The following is a 26,786-nucleotide window of genomic DNA, read 5'->3' as shown; positions in this document are numbered from 1 at the left end:
TAATTCCTATCTTAAGCTGAATAATAACTCAAATTTGGTAAAAATTCTCGTACGGGAAATGATCTTGTATGTTACGTTACGTTTGTATGAGAATTGCGATGGCACCCGGACTCTTAAAAAGTATACAGAAAAAACTGATTAGGCCTAGAAAACTCTGATACGGGGCCCTTTTAATGCTTGTTTTAATGCAGCTACGCTGTTGAATCATTATAGAAAATAACAACCAGATTGACTTTTCAATTTGCTAAAACGACCATTAAATATGTCTTGACACCGAAACACAAAATAATTTCGCTGGTCCCCATCTCGAATCCACAGTAACTCACATAGAGTCTGATAAACAACTTATCATTTACAAACATATCACAACCAGAATACGTCGGTTAATACTTCATACAAACATTTACAATCACTCAAAGTTTACCCAAAACGTCTTTGGTATGCCCGGCTGTCGAAGACATTCCCTCCAGCTATCGGCGTACGGAGATTTCTCCTCTATATGCGCTTTTCCTAGCATTTCCTTCTTCGCCATCTTGGTTTTACAGCCTAGACTTATGTAGATACTAACTTTGTCTAGATTAGCCTTGAACACGTTTAGTTTTACTGTGGAGGACTTAGGATCCCATCTTGCGGAGATGGTCGGTAGAAATCTGTCGCTCTTCCAGTAGCATTCTGCCTTGTTGGCTTCCAAGATCGTCGCTTTTAGGTACAGCGGCGCTGAAAATAATACATTGGAAGATTAGAAACTTAAATTGTTTTCATTATTCGAATGCCCGGGCCGCACCTGCGTAGTGCTTCGTGCTTAAAACGATACCATTGGGCGATCTGCGTGTATTGTCAAATGGTATCGTTTTAAGTACGAAGCACTACGCAGACCGTGCGGACCGAATAAAGTCAAAAAGTGGTTCATTGATGTTAAGAGGGCGACTAACCCAAAAAATCAAACATCGTCCTCCTCTCTTCACACTCACGCCCGTCTTTCATATGCCAGGTGAAAAAGGACGACGCGGATTCTCAAGAACTCGATAAATATATAGCATTTTAAAAATCCGCTAGGTCGATCTCTCAATGATAGAATATTACAAAATGTATTAAAATATTAACTTAGTTGAATGCACGGTTATAGCAATAAATGAAAAATTCGTGAAAATTTGATGCATCTTTGTGATTTTTTTCTATCGAGAAAATTTTAAGATATCGTGTTTTGCTCAGATCGAGTTCTCGGAAATATAATGAAGTATCTAATTTTAGAAAATGAATTCAATTCAATTCGGGGCTTAATTTCAAGTATAAAAATGAATTATAAAATCGATACTTTAGGGTTAGTCGCCCCCTTAACATTTGTACATATTTTAGGAGGATACAGTGTCAAATATTAATTTCATCATGCAGAAGAGACGTTGTGTAATTTTAAAAACAGAAACTATTTACAATAATATTTTCAAGAATAACTCTGATGAAAAATTTTGTCAAATGCAGATACACAAGTGCAAAATTTACTGGTCTTTGTACATACATCATCCTGATTGTTTAGGACAAGATAGATGAAAACGAAATTGAAGAACGGGATTTACTTTCTTGAGGTAAATAAAGGAATAAGTACTTTTAGTCTGTTACCCTTCGTCAACAGTGTAGAAAGCAGTTTCTCAAACCCAACATGTTACATGACATTTGAGAAAATCGAGTTTCAGACAAAAGAAAGTCTTGGAATTGAAAACGTAGTCGTATTGTTGAGAATTTATTTATATCTTATAGTTTAGCTATCGCTTTACTTCGAAGTCACTGGCTCTTTAGCTTTATACTTCAGACTTGAATATAGAATCCGATTACAATATCTGTAGACTCGGCTAGTATGGCCATCAAGTAGGGTATGGCCATTAAATGGTCTATAGAGATTCTGTCCGGGTTTCAAGTAAAATAGTTAAAAAATCTACTAGAGGATAGTTGATATTGGAATATCAATCCATACTTACTTATATTATAAATGCGAAAGTGTGTCTGTCTGTAATCTCTTCACACTGAAACCGTTGAACCGATTTTGTTGGGTATGGAGATACATCGAATTTCAGGAAAGAATATACGATAAATTTTGTTGCGACAAAATGTGCGGTTCCCGCGCGACAAACGGCTTTTGGCGCAATAGAGGTCCGGGCGTCACCTAGTATTGGGACAACGAAACGTATGTAGTAACCGTTTGCACTCAAAACTCCTACCTAACAAACGAGAAATTACGTTCAGTGCCGTAAATAGCCTTTTTTGCGCCCTGTGCGAGCTTATAACTGCACCCTTGTTTTTCAACTGGCTTCCAAAAAGCAGGTTATATGTTCGGCTGTAGATTTTTTTTACTACATTGAAAAACATCTCTGGGGCGCAGCGGGAAGTACTTATCGGGAGCGCGTATTATATTTGTAGTAGGCCTACAGGATTCAGGGTGCAACAGACAACAGGGGCCCCTAACACTGCGTACAACATTTCATAAATTGTTATATTAAATTGTATTGTATTTTCGGTAATGAGGAAATTGTGAACCTTATTTGGTACTTCTAATATATATTCTGTGACCTTATATCTTAATTAAATTTCCATATTATACCTGATTAGTTTTTATTATTCCTAGCCTAATACACAAAATTATTGTAAGTTAGAGAAATTGCCTAGAATAACTTTAACTACACACATTAAGTTTCTTACGACCTAATGAAAATTAGTTTTAATTATTAAAACTCATTCAACTAGACACACAATTATTCTGATACATTTATTTATTGATTCAATTCATTATTTAAGTGTACTTATTTAACAAGGTTTCCCTGTAAATCTCAGATACAAACATTGTAACCCTTTCTTAAGTCAATATTTACTTGTCGCACAAATTCAATCCAAGGCTAAACAAGTACAAAAGGCCTCGATTTTATTTTGTACAACACAATGTAAGCTGTGTGATTCCCCTTTATTGAGAAAAGGGAGACGCAAATATAAGAAACGGAGTTGAAAACTGAGATTTTTTTGACGTTCATCTGCAAAACAAAGTCAGCAATCAGCACCCACTAGTGTAGTACCTTTGAATATATTATAAATTTTGCAACAACGTAATTTATGTAATGCGATGAAATGAAAACCTCACAAAAACCAGTGAGATCGCAAAATAAAGAGCGAGGCGTAAAAGTGCGAAGAATTTATACTAGTTATCTCATCTTTAGCAGGCCTTATAAAACGTGAAACGAGCGTTGAAATGGGCTGTATAATGTATGTTCAGGCAGAATGTGCTTAATGTTCTTATAATATTATATTCCACTGCGTAATAAAGTACGTATTAAAATGTCGCACCTCAAACGGCAACCACAGAACAACCTCGTTAAATATATCACATTCGCCCTTGACTAAGGTTCACAGTGTGATGAACTTATAACCTTACTATTGCATTCTTAAACTCGTGGTATTTGGTATTTACATATTTTGTAGAAAAAAAACCGCATACCTAGGTTACGAATGAAGAAACTTTGATAGAAACGTTGAAAGGCAATCCAAAGAATTCCTACTTCGACTGACAGTACAATATGTTGATTGTTGAGTACTCTTCGATACCAAATTAAATACTGTTATTTTTATTTTATTTATAGCCATTCTTAAAGAGCATAACACTACTTAACTACTACATTACTATACTATTACATATATTTTATATATTATATCTAATCTTACTTCTAATAATTATTGTTTATTTTGCATGCTGCTCCGTATGCCATTTGGCAAAGGCCTCCTCCAATCTCCTCCATTCAACTCTGTCCCTGGCTACTCTACTCCAGGTAACTCCCGCTATGAGTTTAAATTAAATACTGTATATTTACTCAAATAACTGGAAAGAATCGCTTATTCCATAAAGAAACAATAGCTGCTTATTAAAATATTATTATGTAAAGCACCTGCATACTTCATAAGTTATTTTTAAATCAGCTACAGACATATCTACCTTGTAGAGACATTTGCATTCAATATGAAAATCTGAAAAGATGTACTGATAGGTATTAGTTGTATTAGGTACTTTATTATAGCGTCTCTATCGTAAGAAATGCGGGAAAATTGGTACAAATTGCAATAAATTAGTGAATTCTGGCGTCAATTGACTCCGAATTTGGCCGACTATAAGTTAAGCTGAAGATAATATGACAGTCTACTGTGACTTACATGAATGATCTTAATAACTGTTTTATTTGTGATATAAGCTGATAGTCACTTAGGTATTGATTGGCTTCAAATTTTAGACTAGATCTGAAGATCGTTGTGTGATCCGATCTCATCTCACCGCAAGCACGTTTACGTCTTTTTTCATGACATGGTGTAGAATTTATACCCATTGTTTGCCATAACAGGCGCTGTTTCAATTCCAAACAAATAATACTAACCTCAGGACTAGAAGTCGTGAAAGCCCCTGCTGGATTTTCAACTGTTTTTCTCTAGATATTTATTGAGCATGAGCTCTTTTCGTGTGCATGTGCCCTATAGCATCGTAGAGTCCAAGCGGTTAAACCGTTTTTAATCGTAGAACTAACATATTCATCATCAGTACCTGATCACCAATTGAGAGCTTCGGAGGTTTTATTTTATAACTGCCATTAAGATAAGTGTACCTTTATACTGCTCCTACATGGTCTGAACACTGCACCTCAAGCGGTTGCCGCAGCATCGCCTTCAGCTGACCCTTTTTGCTCTCGCGCTAGAAGAGAGAAGACTTCTGGTTGTACCTTTATACTGCTCCTGCTCCTGCATGGTCTGGACGGAGCACCTCAGGCGGTTGACGGTGAGCTGCACAACGTCGTTGAGGCCGTCCTCGCTGCCAGTATACAGCAGTGTCACTTCTAGCTGACCCTTCTTGTTCTCGCGCTGGAAGTAGAGGTTACGGTTAGAGTGGTGAGGTAGAGGTGGTTTTCAATCTGAGGTTTGAAATGTATATAGTCGTATTACAATGGTAATAGGGTCGAGAATGTTCAGCGGATTCGTCAACCTTGTAAGCTTAGGAAGATTCCAAAGATATACTGATTGCTAACTAACACAAAATTAGGTAAACTTGATGTTAGTTTGTTTATTAGTTTCTGCACAGTGATTAGTGCTAACCTCTTTATTATGTACATGTGTGTGTCGCGTACAATATGAGAAGACACGTTGTTTTATTTTTAGGTCTCTCTGGAAGGTTTTTAGTATGTCGCGATGAATCGGTGATATGTTAATAGTAAATTGGCCTCTCCAATCTTGCCGAGCGACCTTAAAATTGTGAGCAGCCTATACTTTGAGGCATAGGCAGTGCGTATTGACTATTAATACCAAGAAGAAAGCTGATTTATTGCTGATCGGTACCGAAATGTCGCCTTTATTTTTTGTTGAGAGAAGAGCATGTTCGTAATTCTCATTCCAGGATGATACTCGAGATTATAAGCTAAAACGGCCCTTCAACATGACAACGATTGATCCCCTGTTACATCAATAGGGATGTTCAAATATTCGGTAGGAATTCCGAATCTTATTCGGTACAAGGTTTATGTTTAAGGGTGAATGCTATATTGTATTATGAACCTGCCTTGTTATAATAATTCTAATAGGTTTAATAAATAATCGGCCAAGTGCGAGTCGGACTCGCGCACGAAGGGTTCCGTACCGTTAATCGTTACATAGGAAAGTTAGTCCAAAATTTTCCTATGTTGTTTTTTTTAATATTATTATTATTTATTAAAGTAGACATATAACTAAGGTCTTGATGTAAATTTCAAGTGCCTAGCTGTTACGATTATTGATTACGGTTTACGAGCAAAAAAGGCCAAAAAAAATAACGTTTGTTGTATGGGAGAACCTGGAGACAGACAGACAGACGGACAGACATCGTAGTCTCAGTAATAGGGTCCCGTTTTTTAACCCTTTGGGTACGGAACCCTAAAAATATATTCATAACAGTAAATTACTTTCCTAAGTGTAAGGAGTCATAGGTCAATCAAATTAGATTAGGTAGATATAATTTATAAATAATCCTAATACCTAAGACCTAAGTAGTTGCCAAACCAAACAAATAGATAGATTTACTACAACTACCTCCTTCTCCAAAGCAAATTCTGCTAGCAAGGGGATTATTTTGAAGCTATAAAGTTTACAGTTGAATTATAGCGGCTGCACACACACACACAGTAACACATTTTCTATTCAGCGCAACACTAGTCATGTAGTGAAATTGGTAACCTTTGGCACAATACATCAACGGGGATTTCATTACGAATTCGGGTCTAAATTATTACATTTTGACAGTTGTAAATGTCATGGACCGTATTGGATCCACTTGACAGTGTCAATCCTTGGTAATTGGATTGGATGTCAATCCGATGGCGTTCCAGATTTGAATCGATCGAAGATTGGGACCAATTGTTGTAATGAAAATACGTTTTGAAAATACTAGTAGGTGAAAGTGTAAATTTTAACTTTGCTATTATGAATTAATAATACTAAGCCTGTGGTGGGTGGTTACTTGTAAAGTAATCACATTACCGCGTAACGCTATTTAAAGACGTGCCAAGTAGAAGATATCAATTGACTTATCTACCTAGTAGATACCTTGCTACTTACTTATATCGTAAAAAGGGTTTTATTAAATAGTGCTCCCATTAGGTATATTAACTTTAAAATGGGGCTGACGAACCGAGTACCGACGCGAGTCGCAACGAGGCGAGACGCGTAAGCGCGATACAAAATTCAAATGTCAACTTGCAGAGTACTTGGCTATTTCAATATTAATGCATCTTCATTGTTTTGGTTTATCTAACCCTTATGTATTTACTGAATTGTGACTAAACGGAACCATCAAGTTTTTGCGTCGTTTCTTATAAGTCTGGTATAGTAACATACATTTAAACATACATACTGCAAGTCAGAATTAGGATTCGGCGCAAGAAAAACAAGCCAAGGTAGTCTTACGTCAGAAAATAATGATAGGTCATCGTGCAAGGAGCGTCCGAGGTCGTCGCTATTCTCCTACACTCCGTTCAGAAATATTATATCTTTGAAAGGATCTTTATTCCAAATACGTTAGGACTATATTAGCGGCAATATAACTCCGAATGAACCGTAGTGCCTTCCTTGGTACAAATCAAACGATTACCGACTACTTGACAAGATGACATCATACATTCATACGATTTTAAAACTTCATTAAATATGTTGTATGAAATTTACTTCTTTTGTTCTTTACCTTTGAATAAAATTAATTAAAAAAAAAACAGGAATATATTTGTATTTTGAAAATAGAATTTGTTATCATTGCAAAAACAGTATTTGTTCCTGCAATTCCGTTTAGCATGGTTATCTAGTAATTAGCTGATAAGAAACTATTTCACCTTCTAGTTTATTTTTGACCTTTTGAGTGTCTTGTAAATTAAAGTCATCACATACCTAGATGCGGCAAAGATTCTTGTTTCGTATTAATTGAAAATTTAAACTGGACGCAATCGTCAATACTCAATTAATTCAGTTCTTTGTGTTAAACATTTAATTACTGATCACGTACCACTTGGAGAAGAACAAAGAGCGATTGAATTTTTAATCGTTACAGCCATTAAAATGCAATAATTAACTAATAAATGCTCAAGTTGATTTAAAGTGGAGTTATAAAAAGATTTACACTGTGTGTGTGTATGTAAAGGTGCTCCCTCACCGGGAGCATTCACGTGTAATAAGTAATAACATTATACATAGAATATAGATTCGTGTTTGAGACTTTGAGCATTACATTACAAATTACAATACTACCTCCCTGACTGACGAGCATTCGCGTGTAATGTAATGTTATAGATTCGACTTTGAACATTCAATGCTACTAGGGATGCCACGAATAGTGAATAAGCCGAATACCGAATACCGAATATTCGGTAACGCTGTCGGCCGAGGCGCCGAATATTCGGCCGCCTAATATTCGGCACGAAATACATACTTTTCGGGGGCGCGGTAGCTGGATTAAGACAAGTCGCAAACTGTTTTCCTCGTTGCGTTTTCAAACCGTTTGACGACCTCTGTGGCTCAGTGGTGAGCGCGTTGGTAGCTCAAGCCGGGGGTCGCGGGTTCGAGTCCCGCCGACGGAACAAAAAGTTTTCAAGTTCCTGGGTCATGGATGTGTATTAAATATGTGTATCATATAATAAAAATCTTAAATATATGTATAGTATAAAAGTATTAAATATATTTCCGTTGTCTGGTACCTGTAACACAAGTCCTTCAGGTACTTACCACAGGGCCAGACTGACGTGGTGTGAAGCGTCCATAGATATAAAAAAAAACGAGTTATTTGAGTTCCGATCTTCGGAACGGCACCTTAAGTTTATGTCCACAGTTTGTCTATACTTTCGCATTTCTACCGGTGGCCATGCTAGCCCAGCTGGAAGTAGCATATTATATAATGAGAGGTTATTTTCTGATGCTGGTAACATTTACAATGAAAAGCGTAATCGTTTGCTACCAAAAAATGCTGAAAAGTTTGTTTTATCTATCACAACTTACCACTGATAAATTTTAATTACTAAAGTTTCGTAATTTCGAAATAAATACATAGTTTTGACTAATAAAACGTGTGTTTTTTACATGATTTGGTATTCGGTATTCGGCCGAACAGAACGTATTATTCGGCCAAATACCGAATAGCAAAAAAAGAAGCCGAATAGGCCGAATACCGAATAGTTGCCGAATATTCGTGACATTTTTAGTATTTACTGTCACATTGCATTTATATTACAAATTGTATCAAGATATTACACTGCATCATTACAAGGTGCGCATTGAAATGCTCGGTTCTCCTCCCTCACAGGATGTAATGCTCGACACTGTAACATTACATTACAAGCGAATGCTCCCGGTGAGGAAACACCTTAACGTTTCTATACACAATGTAGATCTATACTATATGTATTACTGCAGAGTTTAAACGATATTAAAATGAGTTTAGTAAAGCGGATAAGACGACTTACTCTCGAATCAGCGGCTGACAATCCACTGGCAATCGCGTTGATAGGTCTCCAGATGTCTGGGGTTCCTATCAGTCCATTCTTTAGGTCATTCTGGAATAGTTTGGAATCGAAATTCCACGTCGCCGCACCCACAGTCCGTCTCTTCTCTAGAAGCGATTTCTGGATGACCGCCTCCGCTTTCGTGGACTTAAAACTAAAGGTCTTATCAAAAATACTCTTAGATTTCGGTTCCTCCTCGTTTATCTTTGTTTTTGTTTCTTTCGTGCTCTTTCTTCTGTCTATTTCCTGCTTTGGCGCTTCTAGAACAGCGTAGATTGTTAATGAAAGAAAATGGCCCGCCACCAAACTCTGAAGATCGATTTTATCGGTACTTTTCTTGGAATCTTTAAGTTTCAGTTGGAATTTGAAATCTTCGTTCCATAGCGGCCACGAACTTTCTTGTAGGGAAGTTTCATATTTGTTATCGCCAGGGAAAACCTTGACCTGAAAATAAGAATGGTTCGGTTATGACAGAATTACCAAAATGTTTATCCTGTTACGAAAATTTGTTCACGACTCTAAATTTATATTTTAAGACTGTAAACCTAAGGACACGCTTAACTATATCGTGATAAAAAGTAAGGTACCTAATATACTATGTGTTTCCGGATTCAAGAGCCCATTGCCCAAAGTATGTGCTATAATTATGTCATATGGCCCATCCAGATTTTAATACATAATCCTGATGGTAAAAGAACCTAACTACGTCGTGAATCGTGTCTACTGTGTGTGCAACATTTTTATTGTGTTCATACTTCATAGTTAATTTAAATTTCAATGTTTATTCCGATAATGTTTTGTGTATATTGTATTTACGTTATATGTATCTAATATTATTTATTTTATTTTATTGAGAAAACTTGCAGCTTATAATTATAATGGTAATACTTAATACAAATTAAATAACGATATGCCAATAACAAGTTTTCGCTGGTAAGAAATAAATTTAAGCTATTATGTTCAATAACTTCTTGATCCTGACTCATAGTAAATTTCATTTATTCTCTATTTATCAATTTAAGTTTTATACTGTAATCTCGTGGATTATACCAACAATTATATTACAAGGTTCAAACACTTACGGATTTTGTCGTTCCCGACGTTAACGTCGGGATTAATAAAAGTGCTCCGCGACAAAATCCGTAAGTGTTTGAACCTTGTAATATAATGAGTGATACTCGCGTAAACCTAAGAAATCATTATGTATACCAACAATATTAATATAAATTAATATAATTAATTATATGTTAGGTATATGTACAACAGTGTATATGTTAGGTTATTATAATGCGCATCCTTCCACCTATGTGAAGTAAGCAACCGAGTTCAAGGTAAATGATTTTTATATATGTCATTCGATTGTACCCGGAGTGTACCCGATTGTACCGCAATTAAAATCGTTTGTACCTCAATAGGGTAGAAATGGGGGGGTGGTAAAATTTGCTTAGCAACCGACATAAAGATACCGGAATTTCAATGATGCCATCTGGAAGAGTATCGTTTGTACCGGATTGTACCCGTTTTTAAAGTTAATTTTTTTTTATTTTACGAAAAAAAAACAAAAAAAATTTTTCCCTAAAAATAAGGCTTTGTATGGAGTAGAAGGAAAGAAAGTATATAAAGCAGTTCAAATGTGTAAAAGAAGTTATTTTTTGAGGTAGATTCGTTCGGTCTTGACGAATTTTCCAATATCTTACTATAAAAGTCGGAGTTATATTTTGCAGTGTTTTTGTCGTTTGTACCTCGCCAAAACAGAAAGATTATAAAAGGAGATACTATTCACTTTAAATTCACACAAAATTTTTTGAGGTACAAACGATTTTTCATATAGTAACGACGTCAGAAATTCGATCGGTCTTGACGAATTTTCCTATAACTTACTATAAAACTTTGAGTTAAATTTTGCAACTTTTATCGTTTGTACCTCGCCAGAACAGAAAGATTATTAAAGAAGATACTATTCACTTTATTTTAACATAAATTTTTTTAAGGTACAAACGATTTTTCATATAGTAACAACGTCAGAAATTCGATCGGTCTTGCCGAATTTTCCAATAGCTTACTATAAAAGTCAGAGTTAAATTTTGCAACTTTTATCGTTTGTATCTCGCCAAAATTAAAAGATTATAAAAGAAGATACTATTCACTTCATATTCACCCAAGAAATTGTGAGGTACAAACGATTTTTCATATAGTAACAACGTCAGAGATTCTATCGGTCTTGACGAAATTTCTTACATCTAACTATAAAACTCGGAGTTAAATTTTGCAATTTTTATCGTTTGTACCTAGCCAAAACCGAAAGATTATAAAAGGAGATTCTATTCACTTCATATTCAGACAAAAAATTTTGAGGTACAAACGATTTTTCATATAGTAACAACGTCAGAGATTCGATCGGTCTTGACGAATTTTCGAATATCTTACTATAAAACTAAGAGTTAAATTTTGCAACTTCTATCGTTTGTACTTCGCGAAAACCGAAAGATTATAAAATAAAATACTATTCACTTCATATTTCCAAAAAAAAATTTGAGGCACAAACGATTTTTCATATAGTAACAACGTCAGAGATTCGATCGGTTTTGATGAATTTTCGAATATCTTACTATAAAACTCGGAGTCAAATTTTGCAACTTTTATCGTTTGTACCTCGCCAAAACCGAAAGATTATAAAAGAAGATACTATTTACTTCATATTTCCAAAAAAAAATTTGAGGCACAAACAATTTTTCATGTAGTAACAACGTCAGAGATTCGATCGGTCTTGATGAATTTTCGAATATCTTACTATAAAACTCGGAGTCAAATTTTGCAACTTTTATCGTTTGTACCTCGCCAAAACCGAAAGATTAAAAAATAAAATACTATTCACTTCATATTTCCAAAAAAAAATTTGAGGCACAAACGATTTTTCATATAGTAACAACGTCAGAGATTCGATCGGTCTTGACGAATTTTCGAATATCTTACTACAAAACTCGGAGTCATATTTTGCAAATTTTATCGTTTGTACCTCGCCAAAACCGAAAGATTATAAAAGAAGATACTATTCACTTCATATTTACACTAAAAATTTGAGGTACAAACGATTTTTCATATAGTAACAACGCCAGAGATTCGATCGGTCTTGACGAATTTTCGAATATCTTACTATAAAACTCGGAGTCATATTTTGCAACTTTTATCGTTTGTACCTCGCCAAAACGGAAAGATTATAAAAGAAGATACTATTCACTTCATATTTACACAAAAAAAGTTAAGGTACAAACGATTTTTCATATAGTAACAACGTCAGAGATTCGATCGGTCTTGACGAATTTTCGAATATCTTACTATAAAACTCGAGTCAAATTTTGCAACTTTTATCGTTTGTACCTCACCAAAACCGAAAGATTACAAAAGAAGATACTATTCACTTCATATTCACTCTAAATTTTTTGAGGTACAAACGATTTTTCATATAGTAACAACGTCAGAGATTCGATCGGTCTTGACGAATTTTCGAATATCTTACTATAAAACTCGGAGTCAAATTTTGCAACTTTTGTCGTTTGTACCTCGCCAAAACAGAAAGATTATAAAAGAAGATACTATTCACTTTAAATTCACACAAAATTTTTTGAGGTACAAACGATTTTTCATATAGTAACGACGTCAGAAATTCGATCGGTCTTGACGAATTTTCCTATAACTTACTATAAAACTTTGAGTTAAATTTTGCAACTTTTATCGTTTGTACCTCGCCAAAACAGAAAGATTATTAAAAAAGATACTATTCACTTTATTTCAACATAAATTTTTTTAAGGTACAAACGATTTTTCATATAGTAACAACGTCAGAAATTCGATCGGTCTTGCCGAATTTTCCAATAGCTTACTATAAAAGTCAGAGTTAAATTTTGCAACTTTTGTCCTTTGTACCTCGCCAAAACAGAAAAATTATTAATGAAGATACTATTCACTTCATATTTACACAAAAAAATTTGAGGTACATACGATTTTTCATATAGTAACAACGTCAGAGATTCGATCGGTCTTGACGAATTTTCGAATATCTTACTATAAAACTCGGAGTCATATTTTGCAACTTTCATAGTTTGTACCTCGCCAAAACCGAAACATTATAAAAGAAAATACTATTCACTTCATATTTACACAAAAAAATTTGAGGTACAATCGATTTTTCATATAGTAACAACGTCAGAGATTCGATCGGTCTTGACGAATTTTCGAATATCTTACTATAAAACTTTTTGCAACTTTTATCGTTTGTACCTCGCCAAAACCGAAAAATTATTAAAGAAGATACTACTCACTTCATACTTACAAAAAAAATTGAGGTACAAACGATTTTTCATATAGTAACAACGTCAGAGATTCGATCGGTCTTGACGAATTTTCGAATATCTTACTACAAAACTCGGAGTCATATTTTGCAAATTTTATCGTTTGTACCTCGCCAAAACCGAAAGATTATAAAAGTGGATACTATTCACTTCATATTTACACTAAAAATTTGAGGTACAAACGATTTTTCATATAGTAACAACGCCAGAGATTCGATCGGTCTTGACGAATTTTCGAATATCTTACTATAAAACTCGGAGTCATATTTTGCAACTTTTATCGTTTGTACCTCGCCAAAACGGAAAGATTATAAAAGAAGATACTATTCACTTCATATTTACACAAAAAAAGTTAAGGTACAAACGATTTTTCATATAGTAACAACGTCAGAGATTCGATCGGTCTTGACGAATTTTCGAATATCTTACTATAAAACTCGAGTCAAATTTTGCAACTTTTATCGTTTGTACCTCACCAAAACCGAAAGATTACAAAAGAAGATACTATTCACTTCATATTCACTCTAAATTTTTTGAGGTACAAACGATTTTTCATATAGTAACAACGTCAGAGATTCGATCGGTCTTGACGAATTTTCGAATATCTTACTATAAAACTCGGAGTCAAATTTTGCAACTTTTGTCGTTTGTACCTCGCCAAAACAGAAAGATTATAAAAGAAGATACTATTCACTTTAAATTCACACAAAATTTTTTGAGGTACAAACGATTTTTCATATAGTAACGACGTCAGAAATTCGATCGGTCTTGACGAATTTTCCTATAACTTACTATAAAACTTTGAGTTAAATTTTGCAACTTTTATCGTTTGTACCTCGCCAAAACAGAAAGATTATTAAAGAAGATACTATTCACTTTATTTCAACATAAATTTTTTTAAGGTACAAACGATTTTTCATATAGTAACAACGTCAGAAATTCGATCGGTCTTGCCGAATTTTCCAATAGCTTACTATAAAAGTCAGAGTTAAATTTTGCAACTTTTGTCCTTTGTACCTCGCCAAAACAGAAAAATTATTAATGAAGATACTATTCACTTCATATTTACACAAAAAAATTTGAGGTACATACGATTTTTCATATAGTAACAACGTCAGAGATTCGATCGGTCTTGACGAATTTTCGAATATCTTACTATAAAACTCGGAGTCATATTTTGCAACTTTCATAGTTTGTACCTCGCCAAAACCGAAACATTATAAAAGAAAATACTATTCACTTCATATTTACACAAAAAAATTTGAGGTACAATCGATTTTTCATATAGTAACAACGTCAGAGATTCGATCGGTCTTGACGAATTTTCGAATATCTTACTATAAAACTTTTTGCAACTTTTATCGTTTGTACCTCGCCAAAACCGAAAAATTATTAAAGAAGATACTACTCACTTCATACTTACAAAAAAAATTGAGGTACAAACGATTTTTCATATAGTAACAACGTCAGAGATTCGATCGGTCTTGACGAATTTTCGAATATTTTACTATAAAACTCGGAGTCATATTTTGCAACTTTTATCGTTTGTACCTCGCCAAAACCGAAAGATTATAAAAGAAGATATTATTAACTTCATATTTATATAAAAAATTTTGATATTCGAAAATTCGTCAAGACCGATCGAATCTCTGACGTTGTTACTATATGAAAAATCGTTTGTACCTCAAAAAATTTTATGTGAGTATAAAGTGAATAGTATCTTCTTTAATAATCTTTCTGTTTTGGCGAGGTACAAACGATAAATCTTACAAAATTTAACTCCAAGTTTTAAAGTAAGATATGGGAAAATTCTTCAAGAACGGTTCGACCGTTCTTGAAGAATTTTCCCATATCTCTGACGTTGTTATTATATGAAAAATCGTTTGTACCTCATGAATTTTTCAGTTTATATAAAGAAAATAGTATCTTCTTTAATAATCTTTCTGTTTTGGCGAGGTACAAACAATAAATGTTACAAAATTTAACTCCTAGTTTCATAGTAAGGTATAGGAAAATTCGTCAAGACCGATCGAATCTCTGACGCTGTTACTATGTGAAAAATCGTTTGTACCTCATGAAGTTTTCAGTAAGTATAAGGAAAATAGTGTCTTCTTTAATAATCTTTCTGTTTTGGCGAGGTACAAACGATAAATGTCACAAAATTTAACTCCTAGTTTCATAGTAAGGTATAGGAAAATTCGTCAAGACCGATCGAATATCTGACGTTGTTACTATATGAAAAATCGCTTGTACTTTAACTTTTTTTGTGTAAATATGAAGTGAATAGTATCTTCTTTAATAATTTTTCTGTTTTGGCGAGGTACAAACGACAAAAGTTGCAAAATTTGACTCCGAGTTTTATAGTAAGATATTCGAAAATTCGTCAAGACCGATCGAATCTCTGACGTTATTACTATATGAAAAATCGTTTGTGCCTCAAATTTTTTTAGGAAATATGAAGTGAATAGTATTTTCTTTTATAATCTTTCGGTTTTGGCGAGGTACAAACGATAAAAGTTGCAAAATTTGACTCCGAGTTTTATAGTAAGATATTCGAAAATTCGTCAAGACCGATCGAATCTCTGACGTTGTTACTATATGAAAAATCGTTTGTACCTCAAAAAATTTTGAGTGAATATGAAGTGAATAGTATCTTCTTTAATAATTTTTCTGTTTTGGCGAGGTACAAACGATAAAAGTTGCAAAATTTGACTCCGAGTTTTATAGTAAGATATTCGAAAATTCGTCAAGACCGATCGAATCTCTGACGTTGTTACTACATGAAAAATCGTTTGTACCTCAAAATTTTTTATATTAAAATGAAGTGAATAATATCTTCTTTTATAATCTTTCGGTTTTTTTGAGGTACAAACGACAAAAGTTGCAAAATATGACTCCGAGTTTTATAGTAAGATATTCGAAAATTCGTCAAGACCGATCGAATCTCTGACGTTGTTACTAAATGAAAAATTGTTTGTACCTTAAAATTTTTTGTGTAAAAATGAACTGAATAGTATCTTCTTTTATAATCTTTCGGTTTTGGCGAGGTACAAACGATAAAAGTTGCAAAATTTGACTCCGAGTTTTATAGTAAGATATTCGAAAATTCATCAAGACCGATCGAATCTCTGACGTTGTTACTATATGAAAAATCGTTTGTGCCTCAAATTTTTTTTGGAAATATGAAGTGAATAGTATTTTATTTTATAATCTTTCGGTTTTGGCGAGGTACAAACGATAAAAGTTACAAAATATGACTCCGAGTTTTATAGTAAGATATTCGAAAATTCGTCAAGACCGATCGAATCTCTGACGTTGTTACTATATGAAAAATCGTTTGTACCTCAAATTTTTTAGTGTAAATATGAAGTGAATAGTATCTTCTTTAATAATTTTTCTGTTTTGGCGAGGTATAAACGACAAAAGTTGCAAAATATGACTCCGAGTTTTATAGTAAGATATTCGAAAATTCGTCAAGACCGATCGAATCTCTGACGTTGTTACTATATGTTAAATCGTTTGCACCTCAAATTTTTTTATATAAATATGAAGTGAATAATATCTTCTTTTATAATCTTTCAGTTTTGGCGAGGTACAAACGATAAAAGTTGAAAAATTTGACTCCGAGTTTTATAGTAAGATATTCGAAAATTCATCAAGACCGATCGAATCTCTGACGTTGTTACTATATGAAAAATCGTTTGTGCCTCAATTTTTTTTTTGGAAATATGAAGTGAATAGTATTTTATTTTATAATCTTTCGGTTTTGGCGAGGTACAAACGATAAAAGTTGCAAAATTTAACTCTTAGTTTTATAGTAAGATATTGGAAAATTCGTCAAGACCGATCGAATCTCTGACGTTGTTACTATATGAAAAATCGTTTGTACCTCAAAAAATTTTGAGTGAATATGAAGTGAATAGAATCTTCTTTTAAAATGTTTCGGTTCTCGCGAGGTACAAACGATAGAAGTTGCAAAATTTAACTCTTAATTTTATAGTAAGATATTCGAAAATTCGTCAAGACCGATCGAATCTCTGACGTTGTTACTATATGAAAAATCGTTTGTACCTCAAAATTTTTTGTGTGAATATGAAGTGAATAGAATCTGCTTTTATAATCTTTCGGTTTTGGCTAGGTACAAACGATAAAAATTGCAAAATTTAACTCCGAGTTTTATAGTTAGATGTAAGAAATATCGTCAAGACCGATAGAATCTCTGACGTTGTTACTATATGAAAAATCGTTTGTACCTCACAATTTCTTGGGTGAATATGAAGTGAATAGTATCTTCTTTTATAATCTTTCAATTTTGGCGAGGTACAAACGATAAAAGTTGCAAAATTTAACTCTGACTTTTATAGTAAGCTATTGGAAAATTCGGCAAGACCGATCGAATTTCTGACGTTGTTACTATATGAAAAATCGTTTGTACCTTAAAAATTTTTATGTTTAAATAAAGTGAATAGTATCTTCTTTAAGTAATAATCTTTCTCTTTTGGCGAGGTACAAACGATAAAAGTTGCAAAATTTAACTCAAAGTTTTATAGTAAGTTATAGGAAAATTCGTCAAGACCGATCGAATTTCTGACGTTGTTACTATATGAAAAATCGTTTGTACCTCAAAAAATTTTGTGTGAATTTAAAGTGAATAGTATCTTCTTTTATAATCTTTCTGTTTTGGCGAGGTACAAACGACAAAAAAACTGCAAAATATAACTCCGACTTTTATAGTAAGATATTGGAAAATTCGTCAAGACCGAACGAATCTACCTCAAAAAATAACTTCTTTTACACATTTCAACTGCTTTATATACTTTCTTTCCTTCTACTCCATACAAAGCCTTATTTTTAGGGAAAATTTTTTTTTTGTTTTTTTTTTCGTAAAATAAAAAAAAATTAACTTTAAAAACGGGTACAATCCGGTACAAACGATACTCTTCCAGATGGCATCATTGAAATTCCGGTATCTTTATGTCGGTTGCTAAGCAAATTTTATCACCCCCCCATTTCTACCCTATTGAGGTACAAACGATTTTAATTGCGGTACAATCGGGTACACTCCGGGTACAATCGAATGACATATATAAAAATCATTTACCTTGAACTCGGTTGCTAACTTCACATAGGTCATCCTTCCGCACCTTTTTATGAAGAGCTGCGTGTTTTCTATAGTGAGAGACAGTGGGTTTGTGCTGACATGGATATACTGGGAGAGTCCTCTGATACTCATACTTATGTTAGTGAAGCTCATGGTTGTAAAAGATGGTTGGACCATTGTGTGGTTAGTAAATGTGCATGGTTTACAATAATGAGTTGTCAAGTTCTCTATGACACATACTGGTCGGACCACTATCCAATTCTGGTCAATTCTAATTTAGAATTAATTAGAACAAAAATACAAATAGATAAAAATCAATGTAAAAATAATAATATTATCTGGGGCATAAGAAGTAATGAGCAAATTGATAATTATTATAATTATTGTAATACATATTTAAAACAAATAGATTTTCCGATAGATTTTAGTCAGTGTGCAGATGGGATGTGTAGTAATTTAAATCATAGAAGTGTTATTGTCAAATTATATAATAACATTATAAAGATATTAACACAGGCATCTATCCATAGTTATAATAATAGGGTCACCAAAAATTCAAGTTGTAAATATATATTAGGCTGGAATAAATATGTAGCAGAATCACACAAACAGGCTAAATTAGATTACCAGATGTATGTGTTAAACGGGAAACCTTCATGTGGTCCAATTTATGATAAGATGATTTTAAGTAGGAAAATCTTCAAGTCTAGATTAAAATTTTGCCAAACAAATCAGGAACAAATTAAATTGGATAGACTTGCCGAACAGCAATCTACTAAACAATTTAATAAATTTTGGTTAAACACTAAGAAATTATGTAATAAGAAAATAATGCCAGCGTGTGTGGAGGGTACAAGTGATCCAAAAGAAATATCTAATATCTTTAAAAATTATTTTCAAGTAAAATCTGCCCTGCCACCATGTCATTTCACCTCTAACGATCACTGTAATATTACTCAATCAACAAGAATAACTAGTAAAGAGGTTGGCCAGGTAATTGCACAAATGTCACGGGGAAAGTCACCAGGCCACGATGGGCTTAGTGTAGATCATTTTAAGCACGCTGGCCCACACCTTAGTAGACTGTTGTCGATGTTGTACACATTTTGCATCAGGCATTCATATCTGCCATCTGATATGATTAAAACCATTGTAATCCCTCTTGTCAAGAACACCACTGGTGACATAGGAGACAAATCAAATTATAGGCCTATATCCTTAGCCACCATTACTGCAAAAGTGCTGGATAAAGTACTGGATGAGCGCCTTGGACAATATATCAAAATACATGATGCTCAATTTGGTTTTCAGGCAGGCATGTCAACTGAAAGTGCAATCTTAACACTGAAGCACACTGTAAGTTACTATATAACTAGGAAAACGCCAATATATGCATGTTTTCTTGATATGTCCAAGGCGTTTGATCTTGTTTCTTATGGCCACTTGTGGAATAAGTTAAAAGAAGAAGGTGTTCCCCCAGAAATTATAGAAACTTTTTCTTATTGGTATAATAATCAGACAAATGTTGTAAAATGGGCTGATAAGTATTCAGATGAGTATAAACTGAGTTCTGGTGTTCGTCAAGGTGGACTCAGCTCCCTATTTGTAAATAAATTGATTGTAGGGCTGAGCAGCATGAATGTTGGCTGCCGCATTGAAGGAGTATGTGTTAACAACTTGAGCTATGCGGACGATATGGTGCTGCTGAGCCCTTCAGTCAATGGCTTGAGAAAGCTTTTGCAAATGTGTGAAGCTTACGCTGACCAGCACGGTTTAAAGTACAATGACCAAAAGACTAAATTAATGGTTTTTAGAGGTAAAAATAAGAAACCTGTAAATGTCCCCCCCGTCTTTTTAAATAAGGTACAGTTGAATCGTGTTGATCAGTTTAAGTATCTTGGACATATTGTTACCGATACTTTGACTGATGATCAGGATATAGAGAGGGAAAGGAGGGCATTGTCAACTCGTGGGAACGTGCTGGCTCATAAATTCGCTCGCTGTACATTGAATGCTAAGCTCACATTGTTTAAAGCATATTGTCAAAGCTTTTACACGAGTGGTCTATGGGTCAACTATACACAGAGAACCTATAATGCACTCAGAGTGCAATATAATAACATTTTCAGGGCGCTGGTGCGATTACCCCGGTACTGTAGTGCCTCAGGCATGTTTGAAAACATGTTCTGTAGTACAAAGGTTAAGGGGTAGTTGCAACATCATCCTGGAAATGATAGCAGGGAGGCTGGACTCAGCAGTTTTGGGTCGTTTCACTGAGTTGCATGTGAGAGGTGCAACTGGGTGACTTGACTCACCTGAGTTGTCTCTGGTCTTTTTGTTTTCCTTTTTATTTAAAATCTTAACTAACATAGGATAAGTTTTATGCTACCCACTAACAAATATGGACTGTAATTGTCTGAAATAAAGAAATTTTAATTTTAATTTTTAATAATAAAGCTGCAGAAGCATCCGACGTATAGGCACTTAGGGATTAATATTCTAGGAGGTACAACATTAAGCTGTAATTAGGTAACACGTTACATACCTAATTAGACACTATTTGAGAGCTAAGTAAATCCCAAGGGTTATAATATTATAGGTGGGTGTCTTTTTACAGGGCTTTATTCATTAGCTTTTAGGAACTTATGCTTTCAGTGTACCTACCTAGATCCTCAGAGCTTTAAATGGATAAAATAATTTTCGTACAAAGCTTGCAGGGGTTTTTGGTATTTACTTTTACAGGTAGTGGCTATAGTGGCTAGCCAATCTTTTGAAATTGGTAAAATCATTTTATTACCAAAGTTTGCGAGTAGTTCTACAATTTTGCGTTAATGTGCGCTTTTATAATTTTGGACGTGGCGGTAATATCGTGGACGTCCGCGGTAAAACGATATCTCAGCGAAGTAAAATACAACATGGAAATATATTATGAAGCCGTCTTCCACGATAAAACGTAAAAAAATTTTACGCAACGCGGACGTTCTGTGCGGTTCAGAAAGAGTTTTTTTTTTTTACACTTTACCTAATTAATATTCGTCTCTGAATGCCGGCTGCATTAATATATTTAACAAAAGTATAATTCTTACGTGAATAATAATTATTATGATTGTAAACAACAAGAAACAAAGTAGAATTTTTCCTCGCTACGTGCCTATGTACTGAGCATGTTTGCTCGCTGTGGCAAAATATAGTGTAAAGAAATGTTCGCATTTCGCAGGTGGAATGATTTATGCTGTTGATTGTATTGACATAACAGGCATTCATTGTATGAAACAACACGCAAAACTCATAAAATAATTTACGAGGACATTAAAGTCGCTCTGAACATAAAATTTCTTGAATATGCTAAACTCGGAATAATGAATAAAGCTCATTTTATGACAAAGTAACTAAAATCAAAGTAACGTGATATTACACAAAAGCATGGCTCTCCCACGTATACCTTAGACGTGGGAGAGCCATACTTCTGCACGAATGGGCCGGCTCGAACGGAGAAATACCACGTTCTCACAGAAAACCGGCGTGAAACAGCGCTTGCGCTGTGTTTCGCCGAGTGAGTGAGTTTACCGGAGGCCCAATCCCCTACCCTATTCCCTTCCCTTCCCATCCCTACCCTCCCCTTTTACCCTATTCCCTCTTAAAAGGCCGGCAACGCACCTGCAGCTCTTCTGATGCTGCGCTTATTTCATTAAAAAAATGTATATTTACACGCATCGCTTTTTGTGGTTAACTTATTTTTGTATGAGTTCCTACTTATACTTAACTATGTTATGAATTGTTAATTTGTAACTAACTGAAACCGTACTTTAAGGCTCAATTTTCTTAAAAGTTTGCAACAGCACTCTGTACTTAGTAAATTTTAAAATTACCACTCCAGTGTTTCGCCAAAAAACTAAATAACCATACTTCCTACTAAAGCCTAAACATAAACGTCCAAAACAATACATGCTGATTAAAGTTGCTAATTAGCTCTATAAAATTAGTGGTAATACGCTAATTTCGCAGATTGTTTTTTAGTTTTTAACCGACTTCCAAAAAGGAGGAGGTTATATGTTCGTCTGTATATTTTTTTTTGTTTACTTTTTAGTGTTGTAGTGTGTGTTACGATTGGCACTGCCCGTCGATCTATTATTAGATAGAGATAAACAAAAAATTACTAACTCTATCTCTTTTTCTCTTAGTTTAGGACATAGTCCCTTACAAAGTACAATTGGAAACATTATTACATCTCTTAATACACTTGTATTATTATTAGTATAACAAATTATTGGAAAAGATACATAAAAAAAATACAGAGCTTGTAAAACAATACATCCGCATCGCTATGCAAAAATTTGTCTGGTACAAATGGTTGAATTGTTTTATTTAAATTAATGTATTCGCGTCGGTATGGTGGGCTGTAAGTCACACCCGTGAAGTATGGCATTATGCTACCGCCTACTTCTTTTTTTTCGACTATCTGAAAATACAAGCATTTTTGTGGAACAAATCGTTCGACACTCGTTATTTGTCCAACGCGTTCGCCGATTGGGCCGCCGCGCCGGTGCGAGCGCTATGACCATCATTTTCCTTTTTGCCTTTACGTAATTAGACCCCTGAAGAACCGCCATACTGGTACAAATGACCTAGTATTTTGTGTCACCATCTCCCGGTCTAATACGTCTGGACTCTGGGACCATGTGCGGGTTTCCTCACGATGTTTTCCTTCACCGTACGAACGTAAACACATAACAGTAATATATCGTATTTCAGAATTGTTTACACCTTATACTTGTATGCACTCAGCCAAGTGACACTCGGTCATTACCGCTTATCATAAACTTTATCTTCAAAACCAATTCCGTTATCACTATCGCTTCTTCGTTACATATTACGTAAAGCCATTTCCTCCTATTCTAGACATAATCACAGTAGATATGCAAGAGACTAGAATACCAACAGATTTTAGGCAAACTGACAGACTTAAGTATTTCGTTTTCCCGAAAGAAACCCCTTCTGAGGTTGAAGAAAAAATAACGTACCTTTTTGATAAAGCCTTATAAAATTAGGGGGATACGAGCAAAAGGGTCACTTGATGGAAAGCAACTTCCTGAAAAGCTGAAGCTGAACTATGACGGTCAGAAATCTTCGTTATATCTAATATGTATACGATTTTACTTTCATTTCTTTTTGGGTCACAAAACTCAGAATACAGAATAAATTATTCTGTAGTCTGAGTCACAAAAGTAGCAGATCGTATATTATGGACTATGCAGTATCGACTTTTTTACACACAAGTAATAATAATAATATAATAATAATAATAATAATGCCACACACAAGTACACAACTAACAACGTTTTATACGTGGGAGAGCCATGCTTCGCCACGAAATGGGCCGGCTCGACCGGAGAAATACCACGTTCTCACAGAAAACCGGTGTGAAACAGCGCTTGCGCTGTGTTTCGCCGAGTGAGTGAGTTTACCGGAGGCCCAATCCCCTACTCTATTCCCTTCCCTACCCACCCCTTATTCCCTTCCCTTCCCTCCCCTTCCCTATTCCCTCTTGAAAGGCCGGCAACGCACTTGCAGCTCTTCTGATGCTGCGAGTGTCCATGGGCGACGGAAGTTGCTTTCCATCAGGTGACCCGTTTGCTCGTTTGTCCCCTTATGTCATAAAAAAAAACATGCACTTGCATATTAGATATGCACATAGGTACTGGTAGAGTCGTAGATTCGTTCTTCGTTACCAGAATCTAAAATGAAGATTTTGAAACTCAAATCTAATTTTCAAGGACATTTATTTAAATATAGCCTAATAAAAATTATCTCCATCTGCCGAAACCAATTTGGTACAGGTGGTGAAATAAATCTTCGGATCCCTTTATTGACTTATCTGTAAATTACATTTCGCTTCATTTGGCGATATCTGCAAATTACTTAAGTAATAGTCTAAGAGCGAGTGTACGGCAGACTTACGTTAAAGTAGCAAGCTCCATATTAATTCCAGGTATACTGTTTCATCTGCCATTAACGCACTGGGCATTTACCTCGTTGGGAATAATGAATGCCCATCGCATCAACGGCAAATGAAACACCTGGCCTTAATATGGGGCTTGCCAACTTTAATGTCTGCCGAACACTCGCTCTCTGTCTATAATGGGAATATTAACTTCGATTAAACCTTAGAACGAGTAATGATTGTCGATTAAAGATTTTTAAACTGATTATCTGTTTGCGAGCACCCATAATGAAAAGCCAGGGGCCGCTAGGTGTAACATTTAGGGGCAACTTTTCAGAGATTCGATAAAGTGTCGATTTTCCACTGGTTTCTAAGGTTCTTTGACGGAATGTTATCCATTCAATAGGGTTGTTGATCGGTTAATGTTTCGGAATTATTCAATCAAAAGCGCTGGTATTAACTTCTGTCGAAAAGCTCAGGAGCCGCGCATTATAATAAAACTAGATGACGCCCGCAACTCCGTTGCGCCAAAATTCGTTTATCGCGCGGGAACCGTACATTTTTCTGGGATGAAAAGTATCCTATGTCTGGACTGAAAGTATCTCCATAACAGATTTCAGCAAAATCGGTTCAGTGGTTTGAGCGTCGTCGGCGAGCGATCGAACGTCTCTTTCGCATTTATAATAATATTAGCTAGTATGTAACCTACCTAGACAGTAAACAATTACGCGATTGGTGGAGTAGAACGATTAATTTACGTTATAAATTATTGTAAATATACATCAAACGGACAGTGTTTATTTACATTTTCTAACAGAAATATTTTAATTGTAAGGTACACAATTATGTAATTTCCGTTTCCTTAAAGACAATACAATGGTACCAAGACAGTCAAGCGTCTAGTTTTCCCACGTTTTTATTATTATTTGACACGAGTCTGTTTATGTTTTTTTACTGGATGATTCAGCGCTCCTACTTAAACTATTTTATTAAGTTTATTGCTATTTATGTATTTGACCTACAATTAAATAAGTTAAAGTAAGCAATTATTATTTATTTTTGTTTTATCTACACTTTGCTGTTGTCTTCATTTCAAAAATATCCTGCTAAGCAATTTTTTAAATGGATAAGAATTTTAAATGATGCTTTTCTACGTTTTCATATCGTAGAAAAACCTTTGTTACTAGTCTTGCGGCTTGCCACATAGATAATTCAATATGAAGATTGTTAGTTATCTCATATTAAATTATGTGGCAAGAAGTTTCAACTAAAGAGTTTTTGTTATATTCTATCCTTGCATTTTATATTCCGAGAAATTTAAACAAATATAAGTATTATACCTGAATATAAACAATATTAGGACATTACCTTGTGGGTTGTGTGAGTCAAACGGCCCACGTTATATTCGTCGACTAATGTCTAATGTAATAAAGCGACTGACCCTAATTATTGTAATATCAGATAAACATACATCTCTTGCGTCATTCGAAAAAGCTGACAAACTATTTCCTATAGCAATATAATCGATAGTAGAGAAACCATCAGTGTAAATTCGGCATGTTTATTTATAAAACAACTGGTTTTTGTTTGCCTTAGACCTAAATAACGGTCGAATGAACGATAACATAATACTGATAATAATGACGTCTTAATGATAGTATACTCTCTAGTAGCTTCGTAGTCATCTTTAGAGTCAGAGATAGCTGATAATAATCTATGACTCTTATGACGAATTCTTTTATCGACAGCCAGCTAGAAGAATGTCGCGGCGATATGTGAAATACTTTCTGGACTTTCAAAACAATTGGTGCAATGCAAACAATTGGTTTCTACTTTCTTCTTACTTTGTATTACGATCACGTCGTAGTTACCTTGACGATGTATCCATGGGCGCGACTGAGTCCAAAAAGGGATGGGAGGTGCCTCGCTCCTATGACGGTAACATACATGCTCTTGTTAGTCGGGTGTAGAGCGAGTTTGAAGCCGATTTCCGGCTCCAAACTACCGCTGCCGGCGAGCTGCCCATCCTTGTTGTTATTCAGAAAATTCTTCAACCTGTTCAACGAAAACGCCATCGTCCCGCGCTATCGCACTCAAACTTCAATTAAAACCGGTTTAATGAATAATTAACACACAAAAACCTACGCAGTTCAAACTTCATTTTAATTTATCAAACAATGGGATTCTAATCGAACACTTGAATCGTTTTGTCACTGGGTAGCTATTGTGTCGATCGAAATTCGAACGTTTACGATCGCTAAAATCGGAAAATGAGATACAGTTGCCGCTACAGGATAACAACTATCAAATATCAATTCACTACTAACCAGAAATGCCGTATCTGTAAACACACGGTTAGCGATAAT

General features: G+C 34.6%; 1 protein-coding gene across 1 annotated transcript; it reads right to left on the bottom strand.

Moving 5' to 3' along the window:
* On the bottom strand, nt 1–26,747 carry LOC121731185. Its single transcript, XM_042120540.1, has 4 exons — nt 26,292–26,747; nt 8,991–9,473; nt 4,743–4,881; nt 1–717 (listed from the first exon to the last, which is right to left on the bottom strand). The coding sequence occupies exons 1-4, from the start codon at nt 26,493–26,495 to the stop codon at nt 410–412; spliced, it is 1,134 nt and encodes a 377-aa protein (XP_041976474.1). The 5' UTR covers nt 26,496–26,747; the 3' UTR covers nt 1–409.
* Nucleotides 26,748–26,786: the final 39 nt, after the last annotated feature.

The sequence above is a fragment of the Aricia agestis genome, chromosome 10 (assembly GCF_905147365.1).
Source record: "Aricia agestis chromosome 10, ilAriAges1.1, whole genome shotgun sequence".
In the NCBI taxonomy this organism is placed as follows: Eukaryota; Metazoa; Arthropoda; class Insecta; order Lepidoptera; family Lycaenidae; genus Aricia; species Aricia agestis.
Note: the sequence above shows the minus strand (reverse complement) of the source record. Positions and strands in the feature narration are given on the sequence as shown.

Excerpts from the sequence above, each read along its gene's own strand:
- LOC121731185 (XM_042120540.1), bottom strand. The coding sequence starts at position 26,495 with ATGGCGTTTTCGTTGAACAGGTTGAAGAATTTTCTGAATAACAACAAG. Across the intron at positions 9,474-26,291 it reads CCCATGGATACATCGTCAAG|GTCAAGGTTTTCCCTGGCGA; the intron begins GTAACTACGACG and ends TCTTATTTTCAG. Across the intron at positions 4,882-8,990 it reads TGTCAGCCGCTGATTCGAGA|CGCGAGAACAAGAAGGGTCA; the intron begins GTAAGTCGTCTT and ends CTCTACTTCCAG.